This window comes from Eubalaena glacialis, chromosome 7 (assembly GCF_028564815.1).
Source record: "Eubalaena glacialis isolate mEubGla1 chromosome 7, mEubGla1.1.hap2.+ XY, whole genome shotgun sequence".
Taxonomy (NCBI): Eukaryota; Metazoa; Chordata; class Mammalia; order Artiodactyla; family Balaenidae; genus Eubalaena; species Eubalaena glacialis.
Window position 1 is genome coordinate 109,784,997 of NC_083722.1, and position 17,902 is coordinate 109,802,898.

Below are 17,902 nucleotides of genomic sequence, written 5' to 3' on the forward strand. Positions count from 1 at the left end.
TGGGAAATGCTCTCTGAAGAAGTTATGTTTGGTCTGCGACTTGAAGAATAGGTAATATTTCAGCAAACGGCTGTGAAAAGGGGTTGTCATTCTAGTCAGAGGGAATGTGTTCTGAATACGTGGCAATTAAAATTTTTTTTTGAAATCAAAAGGTATTGGAAATGCCACCAGCCCGGGTAGCATTCCTCCCAGCTAAACACTTCACCTTGGCACCAGGTTGGTATAGCTCCAACGTTTAGTAGTTATATGTGCTTGGGTAAATGACTTGGTGCAAATAATTTAGCCTCTCTGGACCTCGTCTGTGAAACTTAATTCTAACCTGCTGAATGGCTGTGAATTTTCATCCCGTAAGGCTCCTGGCATGGTCCAGGTGAGATAATCAGATGGTCTAGCTCATATCAATTCAGCCTGCACGTAGGCAAGGATGCACTTAAGCTTCACTCACGCTCTGTGAGCCAGTGGAGCTGCAGTAAGTTTCCAAGGTAGCTTCCGGGAAGAGTTATCAGCTTTGATGTGGTTGGGTAAAGGAGCAATTTGGTTGTGGTTTTGGCCGCAGGTGACACTGATTTGGTGACTCTCCAGTGTACTGTCTAACAGCACCATAGTGTGGGTTTTACCAGCACCTCAGTGCATGCACATGAAGATGACACTTGGCTGCTTTCAACAGCTGGGGACAAAGAAAATAGTCTTCCACATTATATCTTTGTTTCCCTTAGGGCACCTCTGGTTTCTCCATATTTAATCTCAATGTTAAATCCTTCATCGATGTAGTTCATTAGCTCCTTCAACAGATACTGAGCACTTGCTATTTTCAGGCCCTGTTCTAGGCACTGGAATTATAGCGGTGAACAGGATAGGCAAGGTTCCTGCTCTCATGATGCCTGTAATCTTTGGGGAAGGGTAGGTAGGACAAGTAAGTTAAAAAATAAATTCACATGGTGATAAGAGCTATGAAGAAGGTAAAACAGGTTGCTGTAATAAAGCTGACATGGGGACAGGGAAGAAGCGGCTGTCAGAATCAGTGGTCAAGGAAGGCCTGTGTGAAGACGTGGCACTTTGAGCCAATTAGTGACTGTAATGAAGGAGCCTTTTGTAAGATGTTGTGGGGGAAGAGAGCTCTGGGCAGAGGAATCGGTAAGTTTAAAGACCCATAGGAGGGAATGTTTTGGAATTGAGGTGAGAGACATGAGTAGGACCCTTAGGTTGGAGACCAAACTAAGGAGTTTGTATTTTATTCTTAGTGCTATGAGGTGCTGCTGGCAGTTCTAAGCGGGTGTTTTTTTTAGTAAATCAGTGGCTGGCCAAGCAAGCCCCAGTGGTTAATTCATGCCCTGCTGAAATAACTTGGTTAAGGTCAAGGAGGCTGGTTAGACAGTTGTCCCTTGGTATCTGCAGAGAATTGGTTTCACAACCTCCGTGTATACTAAGATGTGCGGATGCTCAAGTCCTTTACGTAACAGTGTAGTACAGTCAGCCCTCCGTATCCTCGGGTTCCACATCTGCAGATTCGACCAGAGTTCAATCTGAGGTTGGTTGAATCTGTGGATTCAGAACCAGGGGGATACGGAGGGCTGACTGTAGTAGACAGCTCTAGATCTTGGAGAGTCCTGGAAAATGACCTCTTTTTCTTTTTTTTTTAAATTATAGTTGACTTACAATATTAGTTCAGATGTACAACAGTGATCTGATATTTGATATTGGACTTTACTCCATATAAAGTTATTATAAAATATTGGCTATATTCCCTGTGCTATACATTGCATCCTTGTTAACTTACTGATTTTATACCTAGTCCTTTGTACCTCTTAATCCTCTTCCCCTATCTTGCCTCTTCCCCCACCCCTTTCCCCACTGGTAGCCACTAATTTGTTCTCTGTATCTGAGTCTGTTTCTGTTTTGTTATATTTGTTCATTTGTTTTATTTTTTAGATTCCACATATAAGGGAAAACACAGTATTTGTCTTTCTCTGTCTTATTTCACCAAGTATAATACTCTCCATGTTGTTGCAAATGGCAAAATTGCATTCTTTCTATGGCTGAGTAATATTTCTAATTCCTTTAGATGGTAGGTTAGGTTGTTTGAGATTTTTCCCGTTTCATGAGGTGGGCCTGTATTTCTGTAAGCTTCCCTCTTAGAACTGCTTTTGCTGCATCCTGTAGATTTTGTAAAATTGCGTTTTTTATTTTCACTGTCTTAAGGTATTTTCTGATTTCCTCTTTGACTTCATGATTCATCCATTGGTTTTTTTGTTTTTGTTTTTTAGTAGCATCTTGTTTAGTCTCCATGTGTTTGTCTTTTTTTCTCTTTTCTTCCTGTAACTGATTTCTAGTTTCATACTGTTGTCATTGGAAAAGATGCTTGATACATATTCAGTCTTCTTGAATTTGGGGGGACTTGTTTTGGCGCTAGCATGTGATCTATCCTGGCGAATGTTCCACGTGCACTTGAAAAGAATGTGTATTCTGCTGTTTTTGGACAGAATGTCCTGCAGATATCTATTAAGTCCATCTGGTCTAATGTGTCATTTAAGGTCACTGTTTCCTTTTTTTTCCCATTTATTTATTTATTTATTTATGGCTGTGTTGAGTCTTCGTTGCTGTGCGTGGGCTTTCTCTAGTTGCGGCGAGCGGGAGCTACTCTTCATTGCAGTGTGTGGGCTTCTCACTGCAGTGGCTTCTCTCGTTGCGGAGCATGGGCTCTAGGCGTGCGGGCTTCAGTAGTTGTGGCACACGGGCTCTAGAGCACAGGCTCAGTAGTTGTGGCACACAGGCTTAGTTGCTCCATGGCATGTGGGATCTTCCCGGACCAGGGCTCAGACCTGTGTCCCCTGCATTGGCAGGCAGATTCTTAACCACTGTGCCACCAGGGAAGTCGCAGGGTCACTGTTTCCTTATTGAGTTTCTGTCTGAATGATCTGTCCATTGATGTAAGTGGGGGTGTTAAGGTCCCCCACTATTGTACTGCTGTCAATTTCTCCCTTTATTTCTGTTAATATTTGCTGTATATATTCAGGTGCTCCTATGTTAGGTTCATATATGTTTATGAATGATATCTTCTTGTATTGACTTCTTTATCATTATATAATGTCCTTTGTCTTTTATTATAGACTTTGTTTTATAGTCTATCTTGTCTGATACAAGTCTTGCTACCCCAGCTATCTTTTTGTTTCCATTTGCGTGGAATATCTGGATAATAGCCTCTTGATAGTGTGGCACCAAAAAAAAAAAAAAAAACCAGCAAAGAATAAAGAAAAAAATGTCATCTGTATGTCTACCATCCAGAAACAGCCTCCACTAAATAATAGTGTATTTCCTTCTAGTCTGTGTTTTTTTGTGTGTGTAGTAGAAAGTATACTATTAAAACAATTTTGCATTCTTAGCATTTTATCATATATCATTTTCCTTTGTCTTAGAAGATGACTGAATTATATATCGTTGTGTGACTGTACCATAATTGATGCTTATCTAATGGATAGACATTCAGATTTTAAAAATTTTGGATATTATGAATAATGATACTATGAACATTTTTTTGATTCACAGTTTGTTTCCCTTGTTCTCACTTTTAACTCCTCGACCTCTCTCTTCAAAGCACAAAAATACACAGCTGTGCCTTTTAACCAACCAAGTAGTTTTGGTGAGGAAGAAATAGTGCTTCTGGAGCAACCTCCCACCTGCATCTTTAGATTAGTAAAGTGAAGTATTTAGCATCTTTGCTTACTAACAAAGGGCTAAAAACCACTGTAAGATCTAGAAATCCTGATTTTAAGGGTGCCGTACCAAACTGTCAAGTCATAAATAAACTTTTAAACAATTTCTGGCCTTGAAATAAGAAATCTGTTTCCAGATTATAAATAACTAATTTTGAAATATTTTGTTTCCATTAAAATGTTTAAAACCTGGGAATGCATAAATTTCTTCTTTTATAAAACATTTTAAAGAAACAGAACTGAATCAGTGATTTTAACCAGCATTAAAACAAATGCTGTTATAAGGTGAAATTTATTAAAATTAAGTTATGATTTTATTTAGATCAAAAGGGAGAGTCTTTTTCTGCCATGCAAAATTGTATTCTTGGGGAATATAAATACCTATCCAGAGAGTCAGCAGGACAAACCATAGAGGAAAGGAATGAATTAATTTGATGTTTTAGGTTAATATTGCAGCTCCTTTTGGAACCTCAATAAAGGCTAGGGATTTTTGTTTTCCACAGTTAATTGAAGCACAATTGTGCAGCAGCAAAAGAAGATAATTTATTTCAGATTCAAGATAATTTGCATGAATATATTTATAATCGAATAGAAAAATATTTCCCTGTCATATTAATACATATTATAAATATATATAATAGTAATATATGTTAATAAGGAGGCCATGCTTTTAGATACCTTAGTTGAACTAAAACCAACAGTTTATGCATTTTTTATATTTCCCTTTAACAAAAAAAAGAAACAATAATTATTTTGAGAAAATAAAGTTATTTTTGAGTTACTGCTAACTCATTCCAACCCTAAGTTTGCTGAGAGTGGCATTGAGGTAAGATTGGAAAGATTTCATAATGTATGTGTTTTGAGTAGTGTTTGGGTTTGAAAGATGACAGAAACTTAGATTAGGAGAAATCCGTTGTGGTAAAACTGGAAACTCGGACATGTTTATGAACTTGAAACATTTCACTTAATAGGAGTGGATTATCCCTAAAATAAATAATTAGTCTTGCCCGGTAGTAAATAAGCAAGGTGTTAATTAATGGATTGATGCCTTTTCCTTGCTGGATATTAGCTGAAATTTAAGGTTTGCAGTTCAGGTTGTATGAGTCATGTGGTGGTGTGTCTATAGTCTTAGGAGGAGTAGAATACAGTGCTGATAAAGGAAGAGTGTAGAGTGTAGACCAGCTGGAGGTGGGAAGAGGCTGAAAGCTGGTTGCTGACCAAACATGGGATGGTGACGGAGGTTTAGAGGGAGGTTACCAGAGAGGACTTCTCATGACCCTGCCCATGAAGCTACAGTGTCTCCACCTTTCCTCTTGTCCCTTATCTCATGTTCTGTGTGGTCATCTAGATGTCTTCGAAGATGAGAAACCTCTAAAGAAGAGCCGTCTCTCAAAAGTTTCACGAGGAAAGAGGAAGAGGGGCTACGGTGATTCTGGGGGCCCAGCAGATGGTCCAGCAAGAAAGAAAGCGGCCAAAGTGACTGTTAAATCCGAAAACCCTCAGGTTATTAAGGATGAAGCCCTCAGTGATGGGGAAGATTTCAGGTGAGATGGCTGAAAACCTCTTGACCAGGTCTTGCTTGTTCCCATCAGGGAAGTGTGCCTAAGAAAACCTGCTCTTTTTGCTTGTCACTGGGATCCGTGGAAAAGGTGGGATCTTTAAACTCTTCTAGGTAGAGCTCAGACCACTAGTAAGAGCTGGAAAGAGTCTTGGCAATTATATAGTTTACCTCCCAAACTTTTCAGATGAGGACAACAGCTTGCAGAAAGTGATTTATTCGTGGTTACACAGCTAGATGGTGGCCAAAACCAGGATGAGACCTAGGTCTTCTGACTCCTGGTCCTGTGCTCCTTATACCACACAAAGACATTTCATACACGAGGCATTTCCCTGACGTTCTGGCCGTGTCCTGTCCTGCTCTCCTCGGGTACGCTCCGCTCCTGCCCAGCTGGACTTCCCTCCTTCACTCGAGACGCGCTCATGCTTTTCCTTCTGCCTGGAACGCTTTCTTCCACCTTCAAGATGCAGAGCAGAAGTCATCTGCTCCACAGTCTTAATTGATTCCTCCCCCTTTTCCTCCTCGGACTTCTTGCTGCATCTCTTAAGAGTGTGACTTATCTGCCTTGTGTTACACTTACTTGTGTCCGTGCCATATACCACTGTGAGCTCTCAGACGGCTGGACCCACACTGGTTCATTTTTGTATGCCCCGTGGCGTCTAGGGCAGGGCCTTTGACAGTGAATGAACATATTAATATGTGGTGAACAATCAACACTTGATCATCTGCCTCCTAGGGAAATTGGGGAGGGGGGAGGAAGAGGACAAACAGAGAGGCAGGAGTTTCTTCTTTGTTTCAAAAGTAAACCCTCACTCTCAGCGTCGGCTTTTCCAGCAACCTCCAGTCCTGGCTCAGAAAGCAGTCCAGGACGGGGCAGCTGTAGGAGGGAGCACGAGGAAGCACTTGGATTCTCCACCATCGTCCGTCTCTTCTTTTCCCTAGGACTTTTCCTACGAATGCCTCCGAGCTTACTGCTTCCCAGTTGCCTCTCCCCACTTGTTGAATTCTTTCTGCAGAGAAATTCACAAGCAGACCAGGATGCTGCCAGGGAAAGCTTCTGGTCCCCCTTTCCCTCTCAGTTAAGAGTTGCCGTTTCTGCCACTTTTACTCTAAGGGGACGTTTTTGTTGCTGTGGTGTTGAGAGGAAGTGGCAGGCTAAAAAGGGAGTGTTTATCTTTTTAGAGCTGAAGCCTGAGGCTTGTTATTTTAAATGTCTGCGGTAAAATCTTGGGTCATATTCTCACTGGATACCATGTGTCCAGTCTTACAAAAGCTGTAAGTAACTCAATTCCCTGAACATATTTTACGTGTGAATTTGCAGAATTTTATTACATATTAGCAACCGTTGACTCTTGAGCCAGTATTTAGCCAGCTCCGTATCTACGTGGTTCTCTCCTTACCCTTCCAGCTGTCCGTGTTCCTTATGACACACCTGTGTTCAGTCACATCCCCACTTACTTAGAAGTTAAAATTCTACCAACCTCAGTCTCCTTTCATCTTATTTCCCAGAGGTGGGGAAAGAATCTTCTGAGTTGGGTCATGGTAGGATCCGCAAATGTGAATTCTCTCCTCTTCTTTCTGGCGTCTGGCTGCACATGTGTGCACACAGACATCGCAGCTTTTACTTCTGGGACTCACATTATTTTTGTGTTTTTTTCTAACTTTCACCATATGATTTACAGACACAGCTGTTTCCCTTCACACAGCTCTAGGTTGTAGGTTCATCATGTTCCTCCTGTTTTGACAGCACATCTAGTGTGAGACCCGTGATCAGAGCACATCTTGATGGGAACTTGAGACCCGGGCTCATGGAGGAAGTGAGGCTCAGAGCTCACAAATCATCAACTAATTGCAACAGTTTCTCAGTAAATAGAAGGAGTCCTTAAAGTTGAGTTTAGTTTAAACATAGCCTTAGGATGTCTGAGCTTTCTTCATCTTCCTTCCTGTGATCTCTACACAGGGACTTCCCGAGTGCCCCCAAGAAGGTGCACCGTCCAGAGAAAGAGGCTGCTGTGGACAAAGGTGGGGGTGAAGGGGACGACGAGGAAGAGAGTGAGGAGGACTGGGAAGAGGTAGAAGGTAAAGTGTCTTCCTCTGTTCTCAGAACTGCTTGATCCTGTTTTTCTGTTTGATTCTGTTTGGAGTCATGTCACTGCAATCCTGTCCTTTTCTTTTGAAACTAATAAAGACAAAGATAAAGTTGCAGTAGGGGACTTGCTTTTGATGTAAGGAAAAATTCATGTCCAGGTTAGCAAAGAACGTTGTGTGTTCTCTTCCTCTGGCGGTGCTCCATGGAGGGGATCATGAGATAGAGAAGCCGCATCATCTCATAAAGAGAGCCCGGGCTTTGCGGGTGCTCATACCTGGCTCAGAGGCCAGCTTTGCCACTTGTGCAGCTGGGTGAGTGAGTAACTCTAGCTGTCCGAGCTGAGTTTTTCCACTGGTGACAGTTGGTAAACATCGAACACTTACTGTGAGCTGGGCACAGTCTAGGCTCCAGGGTTGTTGTGGGAAAATTTGATGGGCCTGGTGCATCACATACTCAAAATACATAGCCCCTAATGTCACCATCCCTAGCGTGATTTTTCTTTCCCAGCTTTTTATTTTGAAAATGTTCAAACCTACAAAAAAATTGAACATGTAGTCCATACACCGTTCACCTAGACTCACTAACTTTACCGTTGTGCCGTTTGAATGTACCAGCATCTTTCCTTCTGTAAATCTGCATTGTGGAACCACGTGATAGTAAGTTGAAGACATCCTGATTCTACACTTGTAAATGCTTCATCATGCGTCTCCTAAAAGTAAGACATTCTCCTGCATGATGAAACACCATTATCACACCTAAATTAAGTCCCTAATTGTTATAAAACTATCCTTTATAACTGTTTTTTCCTTTCTTTTTTTTTTTTTTTTTTTGCTTTTCATAGCACTGGGGGTTTTTTGTTTTGTTTTGTTTTGTTTTGGCGGAGTCCTGGCCTCTTGTTTTGTAGAATGTCTCATATTCTGGTTTGTGTTGGTGGTAAACTTGTTTGAATGCCCCCTGGATTTCTTATAAACTGTAAGGTGAGTCCAAAGACTTAGTTATATTTAGATTAAACATTTTTTGGCAGGAACACTTCAGAGCTTTGTACTTCACAGTGCATCCATTAAGAGGCATCTAATGTCAGGTTGTTCCGCTACTGATGCTAAGTTTGACCATGTCTGTGGTACTGCCTGATTGTGCCAATGTAAAGGTACATTTTCCTTTTGTAATTTACCATCTCTAGTGGGACTCTGATTCTGTGTGAATATCCTGTTCCCCAGTCACTTTCTACTTAATGGTTTTAGCAAGCGTCAATGATCTCGACTGAATCAAAGATTATTATATTGAGCATTGCAAAGTGGCAATATTTTGCTTCTGTCGTCTCATGTATATTTATTAGCTGACTTTGATCTGTAAAGAAGAGCTCTGCCTTTTAAGAATTGTATTTATTTATTTTGGGTATCACTATGGACTTAAAAATTCAAATATGTTATCAGTTATCATCATTACACTTTTTGATCTTTGGATTGTCCCACATTTGGCGAGCAGGAGCCCCTTTAAGCTAGCTACCCTACAGAGCCCTTTTGACATGGCTTCATTAGTTTCTGAGAATGTTTTTGTTCTTTGGCACAATAAGATGTTCCAGGATCTCTCTATACTCTCCTTGCTGCAGACCTGGAATTGGCCTTTTTTCTCTCTAAGAAGCCCTGGTTCATTTTAGTAGGAACTGGTACATAGAAACCAAGGTCTTGGCACTGGGTGTTGTCATTGCCAGGGGGGTGTCATTGCTTCTAGGCCCAGAGCTGCTTTGAAAGGAACTTTGCTAATGAAGTTCACAGTCAGCAAATTTAATTTATTTCAGCTGGTGTTTATAAGCAGTGTAGCGGAGAAATAGATGAAGATGCATGCCTTGCCATGTATTCAGTACAAGTTTACAGTTGAATCGGGAAGTCATGCCTCTCTACAAAGCAAATTTTTGTGAGCGTTACCATAGTGATACAGAGAACAGGAAATTGTTCCCTAAGTCTCTACTAAAACACACACACATGAGCATTAGCTCCATGATACCAGGGGTCTGTATCTAATTCACCTCACTCTCTCTGTGCCTAAGGTTCTTCCTCTGAGGGCTGTTTCTCTGGGTTCTTGTGCAGGTTAATGAGACAATTAGATTGTAAGAGCACGGGGCCTGGCATTTCCTAGGAACTCAAAGCATGGTCTCTACGGTTTCCTACCTCACACCCATTCCTCACTTGCTCCATCCCAGCAGAACCTCGATTTTGTTTGGTACAGTACCTATTATAACGATAACTATTATTATTGATTTTAAAAATTACTGTTTATAGAAGTTAGTGAGCCCATGCCGGGTGACGTGGGGGAAAGCTCAGCCTTGTCTACATCTGCTCTGCCCGTGAAGCCTGTGGAGATAGAAATTGAAACACCGGAGCAGTTGAAGGCAAGAGAAAGAAGGTACGATTAAGCACTTGCTTCTAGATTTCTGTCACGTATCATCACCGGCAGCTGCTCCTCAATGAAAAACACATAGGAGACCCGGGCTGAGTGTCATAGTTGTCGGGAGCGTTAGGTGAGAGAGCCCTGGGCTCACGTTTAGGACTTGAAGGAGACACCTTTGTGTCCGGGCTAGGGCAGGAGGTGCCAAGGGCTCTGCAGGTTGCCCGTTACCTTACTGCGTCTTTAGGACAGTGTGCAAAGGAGGAGCCGGAGACTCAGAGGGGTTAAGTAACCTTTCAGCTGTGAGTGGACGCGCCACGATCTGCATCCCTCAGGCTGACTCGGCACTGCTGCTCGTCTCCCCACGTCACTGCAGGGCCTGCGGCGGTGCCCACCGTGGTTGGGGTCCCCACTTCTCTCCAGGGTCCCCAGGCCCTCTGCAGCCCCTGGCGGCCCGGCCATATGGAGTGCGTCTCCTGGTAGTTAATTGGTTCCTGAGTCCCCCATGTGATGGGCACGTTACTAGGCATGAAGGAGGGAGACAGTAGCAGTCAAGAAGCCTCAGGTGTTCTTCAAGGTGCTTGGGGCACAGACATGAGAGAGGTTTTACAGCAGAACAGCATCACACAAATGAGCGTGTGCTAACCTGACGTAAAGGCAGTGCGTGCCGAGGAGCCGGTCGGTCCAGGGGGTGGGACGGTCAGAGGGGACGTCCTGGAGGACGGGCCCTGAAGCGTGCTTGGGAGGCGGGACGGGTGAGGCCGAGGGGAGGGAATGTCCTGGGCCAGGGCTCGCGGGTGAGGAGAAGCAGGAACAGCCGGCCCGCAGGTCTGCTGAGTAGCACAGCCTGAGTCATCGCAGCTGAGAGGCGTTGACGGGAGAGTGGGGTCGGGCTTCCCCCTTCATTCTCAGATTTTTCAATGTGCATTGCAGTGAAAAGATAAAAATGGAGCTTGAGACATATCTTCGGAGGATGGTGAAACGTTTCAATAAGGAAGTCCGTGAGGACACACACAAGGTACGGCAGGGAAGGAGGAGGGTGGTACGTGGGGGAACTGGGCTTTCCGTCAGCCCTGCCTCTGGGCTTCCACTCACTGTGTGACCTGCTGAGTTTCTGACTCTCTCCTGAAGTGGGGGTGATAACAGTGTCTGCCTGGGAGGATGGGCGTGAGGAGTAAGCAGACAGCACGTGTAAAGCACGTAGCTCAGCGCCAGGCGGGCAGCAGGGGCTAATACCAGGCACTCTCCCATCCCTTCTCTCAGCTGTTTAATAACATTGGTTCTGATCTCAGCTAAAGTTGCTGTGGCTTCTGGCTTCAGGTGGTACTTACTGAACACACACCGTGGCCCTAGCAAGGTGCTTGGCATTGTGGGGAGAGAGACTTGTATGAAGCTTGTTTCCTACCATTCAGGAGTTTCTGATCTCACACACGGAACAGGAAAGACATCAAAACAGGGAGACTCGAGACATAGAACAAGGAAAGAGATCAGTGTGGGCCTCAGTAGCCGAGGAAGGCCTCATTTAGGAGAGGGGATGGGGCGGGTCAGGAGGAAGGATGGCACAGGGAGACGCCGAAAGGCCGAGTGGTGGCCGGGCTGGTGGGACAGCCAGGGGGCCTGCATCTAGGAGGCCGCATGCGCTGGAGGCCCATGGAGAGTGAGGCAAGGGCAGACTTTGGTTTTCCTCTGACCGGCAGCAGGCAGCTAGGGAGAGTGTCGTGATGGGGAGGGTGGAAGGGGCACCGCCTGCGGCAGCTGCAGAAGCTGAGAGGTGCAAAGAGCACAGAGCCAGGGCGGAGAGATGAGGGGATGAAAGACAGAGTCTTGGGAAATGGCAGTGTCAGTATTTTTACTTTCTTGTATGTAGAAATGACAACAAATATTTCCTGTCCGCAAAACGTCTTTGAATTTGGCAGCAAAAATCCCACTGGTTTTCAGCCTTCCCTTTTCCCTCTCCCCAGGTTCACCTTCTGTGTCTGCTGGCAAATGGCTTCTATCGAAATAGCATCTGCAACCAGCCAGATCTGCGTGCCATCGGCCTCTCCATCGTCCCAACTCGCTTTACCAAAGTGCCACCTCAAGACGTGGACGTCAGCTACCTGTCAAACCTGGTGAAATGGTAGGGCCCTCCGGCCTGTCCTGCAGAGCGTAGTGTAGGATTTGTGTCTCAGAGGCTGGGTGCAGGTCAGTTCCACAGACCCTCCTTGAGGGGCTGGGAAGGCTCCCCAGGGGGAGGGTCTGAGTTGGGTCTTCAGGAGTTGGCCAGACAGGCTGGGAAGAGGAGCACTGGCAGGCGGGGCTCCCAAGACACCCCGCTCTGTGTTTTGGCTGTAGAAGAACAGAGTTCCTCTTTGCCCTGACCTCTGACGCAAAGGAATGCCTGATTTCTCTCCAGGTTCATTGGAACATTTACAGTTAATGCAGACCTTTCAACCAATGAGCAGGATGGCCTGCAGACGACGCTGGAGAGAAGGTTTGCTATTTACTCTGCGAGAGACAATGAAGAGTTGGTCCACGTGAGTGACTCCTGGCAGCACTGTTTTCCTTAGGCCTGTTAGCTGAGGAATATGGCAGTCATGTGCCACATACCATTCCAGCTGTTTTACGTATATTTCCTTGCTCAGTTCTCATAAAATCAAAACAGGTACTGAAGCTCAGAGAGGCTAAATCACTTTCTTAGGGTCATTCGGTTGGTAAGCATTGGAGACAGGATTGGGCCCATGTGTGAGTTGAAAGCTGCCCTCTCTCCTGTCTCTTACTTGGTGTCCTGGTGTACTAAAGCACTTAATTTTTGGTCAGCTGCCCTAGAATTGTTTACAGTATTCAAAAATCGTGTTTAAAAGTCCCAAGGAAATGTTTTTTCAAATTGGCTGCTGAAATCCTTAAGAAAGTGTTTCCTTACCTTCCAAGTTGGGGGATGATGCATCTGGCAGGCGGCCGTGCAGTGAGGAGGGTTCTGTCCAAAAGAAGTCGTGGCGAAGAGTTTGTGTGTAGACAGGCTTTGTCACGTGCTTAAAATGCCCTTAGGTATGGCTCTGTCTCAATAAAACAAAAATGGGTAGAAATGTGGTTTTATCCCTGGAAGATTTCTGTTGATGCATATACTTGTGTCTGAGCTTCAGTTTCTGTTTAGGGAAAGAGACTTTTTGTATCTTTAGAGACCAAATGACTGGCATCTTACTTCTCTTCCAATTTGGCTTGAAAAAGTTTGAGTAGCTGGACAGTAATTGTGCTGTGATATCACCACCCAGAGAAAAACGCTCATATTTCAGTGTCATCCTCCCAGACTTTGTTCCCACGTATATCTGTGCACGTACATATTTGTTTTGTTTGTGTAGTTTTATTAAGCAAAGAAATAGTTTTTTTTAAAGAAGTAAACAATTCAGTGATACTCGGTGCATTTTCAGTGTTGTGCATCCACCACCTCTATTTCTAAAACACTCTTACTATCCCAGAAGGAGACCCCGTACCTATTACACAGTCACTCCCATTCTTTCTCCTTTTCCCACCTCCCCAAGTATCTGGCAGCCACCAATTTGCATTCTGTCTCTATGGATTTACATATTTTGGATATTCCATATAAAAGAAATCACAATACAGTCAGCATTCCTTATCTGCAGGTTCCACATTCACGGATTCAATCAACTGCCAATCAGACTTATATCTGCAGTTGGTTGAATCCGCAGATGCAAAACCCGAGGATAGAGGGAGCGCCAACTGTACTCTGCCATTTTGTATAAGGGACTTCAGCATCTGCGGACTTTGGTATCCGGGGGGGTCCTGGAACCAATCCCCACAGATAACCGAGGGACAACTATATATGGCCTTTTGTGTCTGGCTTCTTTCACTTAGCATGCTTTCAAGGTTCATTCACGTTTGTAACATGTATCAGAACTTCATTCCTGTTTATGGTGAATAATATTCCATTGTATGGATAGACCACATTTCACTTATCCATTCATCAATTGATGGGCGTTTAGGTTGTTTTCCATCTTTTGGCTGTTACGAAGAGTACTGCTATAAACATTGTGTGTACATATATTTATTTGGGTACTTGTTTTCAGTTCTTTTGGGTATATACCTAGGAGTAGAGTTGCTGGGTCATATGGTAATTGTATGCCAAACTGTTTTACATAGCAGCTGCACCATCTTACCTTCTCACCAGCAAGGTACGAGGATTCCAGTTTCTCCAAATCATCACGAACACTTGTTATTTTCCATTTTTTGGATTATAGTCATCCTAACAGGTGTGAAGCGGTACTCATTGTGGCTTTGGTCTGCATTTTCCCGAAGATTAATGATGGGTTAATGTCTTTTCACGTGTATATCGGCCATTTGTTTATCTTCTTCGGAGAAATGTCTATTCAGGTCCTTTGCCCATTTAAAATTGGGTTCTTTGTCTTTTTGTTATTGAGTTGCAAGAGTTCTTTATATATTTCAGTTACTAGACGTCTATCAGATATATGCTTTGCAAATATTTTCTCCCATTCTGTAGGTTGTCTTTTTACTTTCTTCATGAAGTACTTTGATGCACAAAAGTTTTAATTCTGACAAAGTCCAATTTACTATTTTTCCTTTTTTTTTTTAATTAATTTATTTTTGGCTGCATCGGGTCTTCATTGCTGCGCGCGGGCTTTCTCTAGTTGCGGCGAGCGGGGGCTACTCTTCGTTGTGGTGCGCGGGCTTCTTAATGCGGTGGCTTCTCTTGTTGCAGAGCATGGGCTCTAGGCGCGCGGGCTTCAGTAGTTGTGGCGCACATACTTAGTTGCTCCGTGGCATGTGGGATCTTCCCAGACCTGGGCTCGAACCCGTGTCCCCTGCACTGGCAGGCACATTCTTAACCACTGTGCCACCAGGGAAGTCCTCTTTTGTTTCTTGTACTTTTGGTGTCATATCAAGAATTCATTGCCAAATCCCAGATCATGAAGATTTCCTCCTGTATTTCCTTCTAAGAGTTTTACAGTTTTAGCTCTTACATTTAGGTCTTTCATCCATTTTGAGTTAATGTTTTTATATGATGTAAGGTAGGTGTTCAACTTCATTCTTTTTGCACGTGGATATCCACTGGTCCCAGCACCATTTGTTGAAGAGACTAGTCTTTCCACTTCATTGTATTTGTTGTATTATTTTCACTATTTGTTGGAAGTTTTTCAATGGGGATGAATGGTCTTGGCACACTTATCAGAAATCAATTGGCCATAGACACTTGGGTTTATTTCTGGGCTGTCTGTTCTATTCCATTGGTCTACATGTCTGTCCTTATGCCAGTGCCACACTGTTTCGATTACTGTGAATCTGTAGTAAGTTTTGAAATCAAAAGTATGAGTACAACCTCATAATGCTGTTTTGGCTATTTGGGGCCCTGTGCAATTTCATGTGAATTTGATGGTCTGCTTTTCCATTTCTGCAAAAAAGGCCATTGGAGTATTGATAGGGATTGCATTGATTCTGTACATTGATTAGGGCAGCATTGCTATCTAGTCAATATTAAGTCTGTAAACATGGCTCTTTCCTTTTATTTGCTTTTTAAATTTCTTTTAGTTATAGTTTTCAGTGTACCTGTCTTTCATCTTCTTGGTTAAACTTTTTTCTAGGTATGTTATTCTTTTCGATGCTATTGTAAATGGTATTGTTTTCTTAATTTCCTTCTCAGATTGTTCAGTGAAGGTGTATTAAAAAAATGGCTAATTGTGTTGATCTTATACCTTGCAGCTTTGCTGAATTCATTTAGCAGTTTCTTGTGTATTCTTTGGGATTTTCTATATATAAGATCTTGACCTCTGTGAATAGAGGTAGTTTTACTTCTTCTTTTCCAGTTTGGATGCCTTTTGTTTCTTGTTCTCGTCCAATTGCTCTGGCTAGAACTTCCAGCACAGTGTAGAATAGCAGTGGCAAAAGCAGGCATCTTGTCTGGTTCTTGATATTGGGAGGGAAAGCTTTTCACTCTTTCATGACTGAGTATCTTGGTAGTTGTGGATTTTCATATACATTCTTTATCATGTTGAAGAAGTTCCATATTTCTAGTTTTCTGAATGTGTTTTAATCATGAAAGTGCTTTGGATTCTGTCAGATGCTTTTTCTGTGTCAAATGAGATGATCTTGTGATTTTTCTCCCCTTCATTCTACTAACATAGTGCATTGCATTCATGGATTTTCTGTTGATTGATTGATTGATTGATTGATTGAAGTATAGTTGATTTACAATACTGTGTTAGTTTCAGATTACAGTATAGTGATTTAGTGTTTTTTTGCAGATTATATTCCATTATATCTTATTACAAGATAATGGGTATAATTCCCTGTGCTATACAGCAAATCCTTGTTGCTTATCTATTTTATGTATAGTAGTTTGTATCTGTTAATACCATACCCTAATTTGTCCCTCTCCTCTTCTCACTCCCCCTTGGTAACCACAAGTTTGTTTTCTATATCTGTGACTCTGTTTCTGCTTTGCGTATACTGTCATTTGTATTTTTTTTTTTTTTTGGTTCCACGTATAAGCGATATCATTACCATATTTGTCTTTCTCTGTCTGACTTATTTCACGAAGCATAATATTCTCTAGGTTCATCCATGTTGCTGCAAAGGGAAGTATTTTATTCTTTTTTGTGGTTGAGTGATATTCCATTGTATGTATATACCACATCTTTTTAATCCAGTCATCTTTTGATGGGTACTGGGGTTCCTTCCATGTCTTGAGTATTGTAAATAGTGCTGCTATGTTCACTGGGGTGCATGTATCTTTTTGGATTAGAGGTTTTTTTTCCAGATACACCCAGGAGTGGAATTGCTGGGTCATATGATAGTTCTGTTTTTAGTTTTTTAAGGAACTTTCATACTGTTTTCCATAATGGCTGCACCAATTTAAATTCTTACCACCAGTGTTCGGAGATTCCCTTTTCTCCACATCCTCTCCAACATTTGTAATTTGTAGGCTTTTTGATGATAGCCGTTCTGATAGGTGTGAGGTGATAGCTGATTGCGGTTTTGATTTGCATTTCTCTAATAATTAGCAATGTTGAGTATCTTTTCATGTGCCTGTTAGCCATCAGTATGTCTTCTGCCCATTGTTTGATTGGGTTGTTTGTTTTTTTTTGTTATTGAGCTGTATGAGCTGTTTGTATATTTTGGATATTAACCCTTGTCAGTCTCATCATTTGCAAACATTTTCTCCCATTCAGTAGGTTGTCTCTTCATTTTGTTAATGGTTTCCTTTGTTGTGTAAAGCCTTTTAAATTTAATTAGGTCCCATTTGTTTATTTTTGCTTTTATTTATTTCGCCTTAGAAGACTGATCCGAGAAAATATTGCTACAATTTATGTCAAAGAGTGTTCCACCTATGTTCTCTTCTAGGAGTTTTATGGTTTCAGATCTTACATTTAGGTCTTTAAGCCATTTTGAATTTATTCTTGTATGTGGTGTGGGGGAATGTTCTAATCTCATTGTTTTACATGTAGCTGTCCAGTTTTCCCAGCAACACTTGTTGAAGAAACTGTCTTTTCTCCATTGTATATTCTTGCCTCCTTTGTCATAGATTAGTTGACCATAAGTGTGTGGGTTTATTTCTGGGCTCTTCTGTTCCTTTGATCTATATGTCTGTTTTTATGCCAACACCACACTGTTTTGTTTACTATAGCTTTGTAGTATAGTATAAAGTCTGGAAAGGTTATGCCTCCAGCTTTGTTCTTTTTCCTCAGGATTGCTTTGGCAGTTCTGGGTCTTTTGTGGTTCCATATAAGTTTTAGGATTATTTATTCTAGTTCTGTGAAAAATGTCATGGGTATTTTGATAGGGTTTGCATTAAATCTGTAGGTTGCTTTGGGTAGTATGTTCATGTTAACAATATTAATTCTTCCAATCCAAGAGCATGGGATATCTTTCCATTTTTTTGAATCATCTTCATTTCCCTTAATCAGTGTTTTATGGGTTTTAGCATATAGATCTTTTTACTTCCTTAGTTAAGTTTATTCCTAGGTTTTGTGTTTTGTGTTTTTTGGGGGTTTTTTTGGGGGGGGATGCAATTTTAAACGGGATTGCTTTTTTTATTTCTCTGTCTGGTATTTCATTGTTAGTGTATAGAAACACAGTAAATTTCCGTATATTAATCTTACATCCTGCTGCCTTGCTGAATTCATTTATTAGTTCCAATAGTTTTTATGT

The 17,902-nt window shown here is 42.2% G+C and overlaps 1 protein-coding gene across 2 annotated transcripts in view; it reads left to right on the top strand.

Annotated features, from left to right (window-relative positions):
- The window catches only part of XPC (XPC complex subunit, DNA damage recognition and repair factor), a 33,544-nt gene that overhangs the window by 2,029 nt on the left and 13,613 nt on the right, over positions 1-17,902 (top strand). For both annotated transcript variants that reach the window (XM_061197323.1, XM_061197324.1), the window contains exons 2-7: positions 5,059-5,254; positions 7,229-7,347; positions 9,637-9,760; positions 10,676-10,760; positions 11,704-11,861; positions 12,138-12,258. In XM_061197323.1, the coding sequence (XP_061053306.1) occupies positions 5,059-5,254; positions 7,229-7,347; positions 9,637-9,760; positions 10,676-10,760; positions 11,704-11,861; positions 12,138-12,258 (803 nt within the window). The remainder of the gene's footprint in view (positions 1-5,058; positions 5,255-7,228; positions 7,348-9,636; positions 9,761-10,675; positions 10,761-11,703; positions 11,862-12,137; positions 12,259-17,902) is intronic.